At 34.4% G+C, this 10,047-nt stretch overlaps 1 protein-coding gene across 4 annotated transcripts in view; it reads right to left on the bottom strand.

Moving 5' to 3' along the window:
- Positions 1 to 272: 272 nt before the first annotated feature.
- LOC115209364 (protein Spindly) overlaps positions 273 to 10,047 on the bottom strand; it is a 28,297-nt gene continuing 18,522 nt past the window's right edge. For all 4 annotated transcript variants that reach the window (XM_029777738.2, XM_036501231.1, XM_036501233.1 and 1 more), the window contains 7 exons: positions 9,752 to 9,901; positions 9,160 to 9,258; positions 3,554 to 3,664; positions 3,101 to 3,238; positions 1,805 to 1,905; positions 1,374 to 1,558; positions 273 to 966 (listed from right to left, as the gene is read on the bottom strand). In XM_029777738.2, coding sequence (XP_029633598.1) covers positions 548 to 966; positions 1,374 to 1,558; positions 1,805 to 1,905; positions 3,101 to 3,238; positions 3,554 to 3,664; positions 9,160 to 9,258; positions 9,752 to 9,901 — 1,203 coding nt within the window. In that variant the 3' untranslated portion in view covers positions 273 to 547. The remainder of the gene's footprint in view (positions 967 to 1,373; positions 1,559 to 1,804; positions 1,906 to 3,100; positions 3,239 to 3,553; positions 3,665 to 9,159; positions 9,259 to 9,751; positions 9,902 to 10,047) is intronic.

Below are 10,047 nucleotides of genomic sequence, written 5' to 3'. Positions count from 1 at the left end.
TTGTCCCTCCTCCAGAGACAATTGTTTAAATGCTATGATTACAAGGTGGTATGTCCTAATAAAATTTTACCTGATGCTAGCTAGTAACATGATGTATTTGTTTCCACCATCTAAATCTATTAAAAATATTAGTACTTCACATTAAAATTGTCAAATACATTATCGTGGACTAAATCAAGCATTAACCATTCTAATCTCACCCATTTATGATATGAATATCAACTGCATCTCTTGAACCTGTCTTCAACAAACAAACAAACAAGCAAGCAACATTCCTGGTAATTTAAATTTATTATGTAAAATCGATTTTATAAACCTACATTTAATTTACAAAAAGCACTTGTGCAACTTCATAATGATACCAAATCAATAATAGTTATCAACAATTCGAAGTGATTGGCAACATCTTTTTATCAGACAAAATGGTTATGCTCCGTTTTGACACAGTGTAACTTTTTATTATTGGCAAACCAAAAATTAAAATCGTGAATATAGTTTTTAATATACAATTTCTTCAAAGAAATGTTTCATTATATATTACATTATTCTATTGCTGTGCACATTCCACTCCATTAGTATCAGGTGGAGCTTTTACTTCAATAATTTTGCGAGGAATAAGTTTGCCTTTAGATTTCCTCTTTGTTTGTTGGGAAACAGCTGAGGGTGTTGAGGCAAGTTTCTGTTCCTTATTTACATTCTGGTCAATTATTTCTACATCATGAGACATGCTGACTGTTTTCTTTGCTTTTGGAGACCCATCAAGTACATCAAGTGGATTGATAAGACCATAACGAGCAAGCTCTAATTTTCTTCGGTGGGTCATCGAGTGGTTTTGAGCAGGGAGCTTTTGTTCCGGTTTGCTAGGTTCTTTTTGAGATTTCAATTTTTCAGGAAAATTCTCTGAAGAACTTAATGGGATCTTTTCAGTTCTAGTTTTCCGGTCATTTCTAACATTACCAATTTCATCTGTTAATGAAAAGGAAATCATACCTTAAAATTAATTCTAAAATTTACAAGAGTTTGAAAAGGTCTTTGTAACTGAATCAATACAATAGAGTCATGGCTATTGCCAAACTGGTTATATATACAACAAGCAGTTGTATCTGTCAAAGCAGGAAAAGGAAACCTCTTCCAACTTTTATAGGTTTGGCACTGGTTAAAGAAAAGTATTTTGAAATTAAATTCAATGAATAATAATAATTATAACGTTAGAGATAAAATTGGTAAAAAAAATGGAAAAGGTAAATCGAAACAATAAGCATAGTGTAATACTATATTACTCTAGGGCATGGAGCATTTCATGACTTATAAAGCTTTGCACTGTATAAATTGAGATAGCACCCTCCCACCAACAAAATACAAAATTCAAATACCTGGTTTATATTTTGAGATAAGTTCATCAGTTTGTAACTTCAACTTCATGTTTCTGTAACGTAAAGCCTTTATCTGCTCTTCAGCCAGGCGTAATTTCTTGATATAGTCAACGACTTTATCTGATTCTTGGAAATACTGCATTTGTAGATTGTTTAGTTTTTCTTGAGTAACCTGTAAGTCATTCCTGTAAGAGATATTTGCAGATACAAGTTGTGCCTAACAACATAAATAATGCGATTAAATTACATAATTTTAGTATTCATGTAAACATGTATATAAAATACATGATTATAAAAACTAGATTGAGGATTGGCAGAAATTGTTCTATGTTTATAATTAACAAATACAATGACCATGGAAATTAGAACAGCAGTTTAGCAGACCTGTTTATTGCATACAACAATGGAAGCATAGACATAAGACAACTTACTGTTTTTTATCATTTAAAAGCTTCAAAAAGTCGATTAAGCCTTGATTTTCATTGGTTCCAAATGTCTTTTGAATATCTGTCAGTTGGTCAATCTGTTGTGACTAAAAAGTAAAGATAAACATCCAGATGTTTCCCAAAACATAGAAATAACAGTACATTTACAAGATATTCATCAATACATGAAAGACAACTCATTAAAAATTTGCATAGCAATAAGGTGTCATAGTTAACTTCAAATACCCTCACTCAGGATTGCTTGAAAGCTGTTTGTCAATATTTCATTTCATTATTCAGTTTTATTAAAACCGAATTACTGGATAAAGTATAATTTTCTTCATTATGATGATTTCCATTGTTAATTTCTTAAATGCGTGTAAATTATTGAAGCAGTCAGGTACTCTGAAGAATCTAAGAATGCCATTAATGACAAAATTTTCATGTAATACATCTGGTGGAGACTCTTTATCTAGCTATAATTTCAAGTGAACTAAAAAGCTAATTAATAAATATTAATAAAACTCTTCAGCATGTGGCACTGGTGGGTGCAAGCATGGCTGAATGGTCAAGTACTTGAGTAATCACACGGTTACTAGTCTGAAGTGGTACTTTGGGTAAGTAACCTTCTATCACAATTCAAGTCAACCCAAGTCATATAGTGGAAATTGTATAGAAGTTCATCAGATGGACTGTACTTGATGAGTTGCAGTTGTTGCAAAGACTGAACATTACTCATTTGTCCTTAAGCTATAAAAAAAAAAAAAAAAAAAATTGAACCCTACTGCTTACAGCAGTGAGTTCTACCTAACTATGCAACATATTTGCAATTAAGTGAACTGAGAGACTTTAAACCTCTTATGAGGTAAAGTGAATTGTCATATTTTAACTAATCAGCCTGGCATCTGCCAGCTTAAATCCTCGAAGATGAACATAATAATACTAAGAACTTGGTCATAAATTAAAACGTGTCATCTAGTTTATCTAACTTAAGTAGATATTAGAAATACAAAATTTTAATGCTCCATGATCTCAAATATTTAATTTAAATAATGCCTACTTATATATTTTCAGTGTTGGTGTCATGTAAAAAGCACTAAGTACACTGTGAAGTAGGTGGTATCAAGCTGCAGAAACCATGCCAAAGCAGACATTACAACCAGGCACAGCCCTCTGCCTAGTTTGTTCATGCCGAATTATCTAACCCATACCAGCATGGAAAAAGGGACGTTAAATGAAGATGACTATGGTATAAGAAAGTTTCCATGAATAGATTCAAGAAATCTTTAGCCTTAAACTTACCTCATGCTTTTCCATGTGTTTAATTTTTTCTTGCAACTGTTTAATCTCATACTGTGATTGTGATAACTTGTAATCGAGATACTCCAGTCCAGTTTCATTTTCTTTGCTGGAGTCCATTTGATACGACATATTTTGCATCTGTTGGTAAGAACGAGGAAATTATGAAAACCAACACTCCAAAAATAGTTAATATAAATATGAAATGCATTAGGACTGACTATGTGTAAAACATACAAATTGTTTACTTTTTAAAAAGTAATTTTTATACTTAATTTGTAAGTTTCAATGAGTTGCTAGATGGTACTGAAAACATTCAGAATGCCCAATCGAACAGTTATAGTATATTGGGAATGTTTTAAATACAAAGAAAGGTGTTTGTCCTACACTGTTGTTAAAGAACAGGTAAACATTCTGCTCTGCTTAAACATAAAATATGAAAATATTATTCCATACTTTGAGTTTATAATTTTGTTGCTTTTCCAAATTATGTTTCTCTTTCAAGACTTGGTAATTTTCTTGTAGAGCCATTAATGTTTTTTCAACAGAAATTCGGCGATCTTCCACCTAGTAAGAAAATAAATTGCATTCTTTATTCACTTTGAAATAAAAAAAATAAAACAGAAGCTTATAAGCAAAAATAAAAAAAAATTCTTTGGTAGTGACAGTAAAATCTGCAACAATGTCACATTTTAAAGATAAAATCACAAGGGTGGACAATTTTTGCCTAAGTGTAGTCTAGGATACATTTGTAATAGCTCTTAGATTAACTGTTATGGACTCAAGTCTTAAGAATCTCACATTATGTTATGGACATAAGTTTTAAGAATCTCACATTTAGCTTGTTGAACCATTTTACAAGATTTAGTACTTTAATTTAGAAAAAAAAAAATCTCGTTCACGAAGTCAATAAATGTTTATGACAATTTATCTTGGGCAACAATATGGGACTGTCACTATTACCTTATTTCAAGATATCCATTTTGCAAGCTAAACAACTGCTTGTATTGCTGAGTAGATTTTACCAACACTATTGTTAGAACAGTGGGTATTTAAAAAAAAAAGAGAGAAAAAGAAAATCACCTATAATTCTGATACTAAAGGGTTAAGAACTCCAGCCGTGTTTATCTTTCAATCTAGAAGGACCTGTAAAAATTATAAGAATTGCTTTCCCAACTCAGACTAAAAAGATTTCATAAGCAAAAAAAAAAAAAAGTTGATCCCAACTATTAATAGTCATGGATCTGTTCAATGCAACCTTAAATCATCATTAAAGTTCCTAATATACAGGCATCATGGCCAAATGGTTAACAACTTTGTTTTGCAATCATGAAGTCCCAGTTTCAAGATCACTACAGCAAATTTTAGGCAAGTGTCTTACCATATCTACTGTTCAACCCAAACTTAGTGAATGATATTGGGTAGACGGAAACTGTATGGCTGTCTTTGGATGTATTTTACCTGTAATTCAGTCCAGCTGTGTCACATTGAATCCAATTGAGGATTATGTCTGTGGAATAGTCAGCTATTTGTACATAAAATCATTGAGCAGGCAGTTCAGATGATTGAACAAGTGAAACCTCTAAGTTAGAAATTCTAAACTGGCTGAGTTTTTATTAAGCCCTAACCACAATAGTCATTACATTATAACGATTTATACCTTCATTCAATACTCCAACTCCATTTCACTGTCCTTTCAAAACCCCATAACTAATAAATATATATTAGGCATGGCCGTGTGGTAAAATTTGCTTCCCAATCACATGGTTCTGGGTTCAGTCCCACTGTGTGGCATCGTTCCACTTACAACTTTTGGCTAGCCAAAGCCTTGTGAATGGATTTGGTAGACAAACTGAAAGAAGCCTGTCACATTCATAAGTATATGAGTCTGTGTTTAAGCCCCCATGACTGCTTGACAACTGGTGTTGGTCTTTTTGGGGCTCCCCCATAACTTAGCGGTTTGGCAAAAGAGACTGATAAAATAAGTACCAGACTTAAAAAAGAAGTTGATTCCTTCGACTAAAATTTCTAGGTGGTGCCCTGGCATGGCTGCAGCCTAATGACTGAACGAATAAAAGGTAAAATATATAACCCCAAAACTGTATCTATAAAATCATACAAAAACAAAATTCAAACTCTTGCTTGTTCCAGATAAATATAATCAGAGGTAGTAAATGATTAGAGACCTCATCAATTTTGACATGATGTGGGCAATAAATATTTCCCCTGCTGAATCAATAACTACGTCAAACTTTCGCTGCAATTTGTTATTCCAAGGGAGATAACTACAACTTGACATATTAGAATAAGACTTTTCATTTAATCTAATAAGATTAAATAATCTGAGCGAATAGGCAACTTAGCGGATAGGATATTGTACAAAAGCCGCAAATGTTATCAATGCACATCCTCTGTGTATGAACAAGACACTTAACTTGCAAATGACCCAATCAACCTAGTTTTACAACTTAGAAGGAACAGTCTCCAAAATGAGTAGTAATGCTAAAAGTTAAAAAAGTAATTAGCTGGTAGTACTAAGTTCAACTCCTTTCTGAATAAGGTCTGGAAAAAGTCGAACTATTATGTTGATTTGATGAAGGTATATAACAGGAGTCTTTCTTCAGAGGCTTAAGGCATTTAGCACCTGGAGGGATTTGAGTAAAGTTCCAGCCAGATCTAGTGTAACATGGTGGTAGAACAGTGAAATAGATAGTGCCAAAGAGCAAGGAAACAAGTGTGGAAGGACTGGAAGAGCTGGGGGAGCAAAGAACTATACCAGGTAGCTAGAAGAGAAGCTTCATGACAGGTAAATTTAGCTAGGGGAGAAGCAGAAAGGAAAAAGTTTGTCAGTGGTATAAGGACTAGAGGATTGAGGTGTTTCGGATTGCAAAACAGTGTGTCAGAAAAAATTGTGATGCTGGAGAGATGTGTTTGAATGAATGTTGGTACACTTGCACTTAGTGACTCTGAAAAGAAAGTGGCTAGGCAGTGTCCTTATGAAAGACAGTTCACTGTGGGGAATGCATGGGAAAAGGAAGGCCTTCCCAATATGTACCCAACAGAGGGATCAGCTATCCAAGGTGACAACTGTATGATAGATAATTAATGATATGAAGGGGAAGTTCCTGATCCATCAGGAATCACCACAGATGCTTTAAATACCTGGCAGAGTGGGATACATCCTAGTCACCTGTATAGTTAATCATTTCATCCAGAAAGGAGTAGCAGCATCATAGTCAACTGCTCAAAGGTAAAGAAGTAATTATAGAGGTATCAAATTTCTGGACCAGTTTAGGAAAGTTATAAAAAGGGTCATAGCTCAACTAATTAGGAAGAGAATCAACCTAGATGAGATGCAGTTTGGTTTTGTGCCAGGATAAACACTACTGATGCTATCTTCCAAGTAAGGTAACTACAACAGAAGCATTTAGCCAAAAATAAACTGCTGTAATTGGTATTTGTTGATATGCTGAAAGCAGTCCAAGCCATGTACAGGGATGCTATTATTAAAGTGAAAGTCAGTAATGAGTGTGTTAACAAGTTTAATGAGCAGGTAGATCACCAAGGCTCAGTTCTTAGGTTTTTGCTTATTATAGTCCTCCAGGCCATAAAATAATTTTAAAGCTGGTTGCCCATGGGAGCTTCTCTATGCTGATGAATCTTGTTCTTATAGATGAATCTATAGAAGTAAAGAAGAAAACAAGGCCTGGAATCAAAGTACCTCAGAGTTAATTTAACAAAGACCAATGTGTTGAGAGAGAAGACAGCACTGGTATGGTCATGTGATGCAAATGAAGACAACTGCATTAAGAAACGCTGATCTCTAAATGTGGAGGAAATCTGTGGAAGAGTAAGATCCACAAAGATGTGGGATGAAGTGGTGAAAAATGATCTTCATATGTTGAGCCTTACAGAAGAGATGACAAAGGATGGAGATGATTGGTGATTTCCTGTGCTTGAGAAGACCAGTCCAGATAAGTAAAATGAAGGTCATAAAGGTATGTCATTCTGCACAGTCTGTCCCTGACAAATCTTTCCCACACAACCCATCTTCCCAACACTTCCTACATCTCCTCACCTAAGTTCACCATTCACTGTATTCCCTCAATCTCCCATTCTCCTTTTGTACCCCCACGAACCTACCTGCACCACAGTGTGTCCCTGTTCAATCTCTTTCCCATGAGATATCTACCTAATACCCCCTCCCTCTGTGTTCACTCACAATATTCTCCCCCCTCCAACACCTACTCTCCTTTTGCAATCTCACGAACTTACTCACCCACCCACCCACCTTACCCAATTCTTAGGTCCTCTTCACTTATATACACCACTCTGTAACTTGAGTGTACCCAACCATCACATCATCATCATCATCTCCAGTCTGTTTCCTACCAAGGCGTAACCATGTGTCTCCTTTACTGCAAGATAGCTAGTTCAGTCACTCTATTTATATCCTAACCTTTCATCACTTGGTACAAAGCCACTCACCTCAACACTACTTCCTACTCAGTTTGAAGCTATTTGGCAACTTTACTGCTGCTGATGCCATGTAGCAAGCACCCAGTATTCTCTGTAGAGTGGTTGGCATTAGGAAGGCATTCAGCTATAGAAACCATGCTAAAGCAGACAGTAGAACATGGCATGGATTTGCTGGCAGCTGTCAAACCGTCCAAACCATGGCAGCATAGAAAACGGATGTTAAATGATGATGGTCAGTTGGACTACCAATTAATAATTCATAACCTGTGACCACTTGTGACATGTTAATGGCAGAGATTTCAATGACCTAGTTGTGAATATTACAAGTACTCATTGATTATACAACATTCACACTACTATAAATACTTTGAGTACTGTTTATCCCCAAGTCAGTTCTGAACAACAATACCTACAATCAAAGAGTTTCAGCTATAACTACACGATCTGATTTTCAGACAATGTATCCATGAATACCTTAGTTAATGTGTCCTTCCCTTTTCTTATGTAACTTTGAAAATTTAAATTGTGGTTTAAGAAAAATTTCACTGTTTCACAGTATGTAGAGACACTCTTGTTGGTTAGTTTGTAAATACTTAATTCAACACTTCCCAAGGTTATAACAGAGTTGTATTGGATGACATCCTAAATACACAGTATAATAACTAAGTCTTTAAGGGATTATGGATCTAATACACCATATAAAAAGATTACATTAATTTTTATAACAGCCATTTATACGAGTCATGTCAGAGATACCATGTAAACCAGTATTACCTCTTCTATGGTCAAGTGGTCGGCAACTGAACTGGATCCCCAATTCGAGTAGCTTACAACTCTTGTGATGAGGATGTCTGGACACCTGATAAGACTAGAAACAAGACCTGTTGAAGGGTGGATGGGCTCCTTGTGGGCTAACAGCCAGCCAGCTGTGGAAGGCAATGGCAAACCATCCCAATATCTCTGCCAAGAAAATACTATGAAAGCCAGAATGAAGTAACACTATGATTTTATCTGATTGGAGAATTCATGGTTAATCAGGAAGACTTTTGTCGTGGTGTCATCAACGTGCTGCAAAAGCATATATGATGGTGACATTTAAGTATAGCCTATAATATTCTATTAATAGCCAGTTTATTACAAATTTGATACAACAAAGTTTGACTGTTTTAAATATAATTCCTCAATATCAAACATTAACATCATTATCATAACCATTTTATTATGCTGAACTGGTTGAAAGAGTCTGAAAAAGTTTTTTTTTTTCTCACACAAGTCTCAATCTTGCATCAACTCATCTCCACTTTAATGCACTTTCAACCACTAACCTGTGCAATTTAATATTGAACCTTTAATATGCAATACCAATAATCATCATTCTCTCTTAATTCACCAATGTTGAAACTTGTAGTACATTCAGTGGATCACATTAGAATACCCTGTTCATCTATTACTCACATTTCATTCATACACGACTTTACATTTTTTGCAACAGCTTTTCCTTATACAGTGCTTGAACACTTCTTACAAGCTAATCGTTTGCACTCAATTTTTAAGATAAATTAATAAGGCTGTAATGTAGTTACCTCAGAGAAAAGAGAATTGCCTCTGTCTTGCCGATTCATGTTCTCAACCTGAGCAGCATACAACTGAGCCTTTAAGTCAAGGATTTCTCTTTGAGATACCTACATCAAGAGAAATATAAAATTAGATATTATATAGCTAATTTCATGGAAAATAGCAATATTATATTACAATAATGATATAACGCTAAAACATATGAGATATTATAAGAGTAATTTGGATTTATTAAATCATCAGTCATTAAACTTTAACCCTTTAGCATTCACATTACTCTGTCAAATGTTATTCATATTTTATTCACAGTTTTGAATTAATCATGCATTATCTTGGATCTTTGACAAGTCGTTGATGAGATTGTTTATTTTTCAGAATGACATGGTAGGCCAGATTTGGCCAGTTCGAACATAAAACAGAATATTTGGGCCAGATGAGGCTGGTTTAAATGCTACAGGGTTAAAAATAAATGACTTCTTCAATTTCAAGGGTGCAATTCACCAAACTATTCACTCAAATAAAGTTGATATTTTATGATGAAACTCACGAAGCTAATTTAATTAATTCTTTACATCAAGTAAATGGCTTTACAAAGCATACCTCAAGAGTTTTTTGATAGGAGTTCATTTCACTTCTTACTTCTTCATATTCTAGCTGTTTTTCATCAAGTCTTCTTTTAACCCTCAACAACTCCTCCTCCACTCGATTTGTGTTAGCATGACTGCTGGTAATTTTAATTTTCAAATTTGTCTGTAAAGCAATATTGAGTAAAAGAGAGAGAGAGAGAGAGAGAGAGAGATATGTTATAAGTCATTATATTTAAACATCACTTCCGAGCAGATCTTATTTTAACATTTATTTGCTTTTTTTTTCATACCTGGAATGTTTTTTTTTTC

The sequence above is a fragment of the Octopus sinensis genome, linkage group LG3 (assembly GCF_006345805.1).
Source record: "Octopus sinensis linkage group LG3, ASM634580v1, whole genome shotgun sequence".
NCBI classification, from domain to species: domain Eukaryota; kingdom Metazoa; phylum Mollusca; class Cephalopoda; order Octopoda; family Octopodidae; genus Octopus; species Octopus sinensis.
The sequence above is the reverse complement of the archived record's forward strand: the minus strand, read 5'-3'. Positions and strand labels throughout refer to the sequence as shown.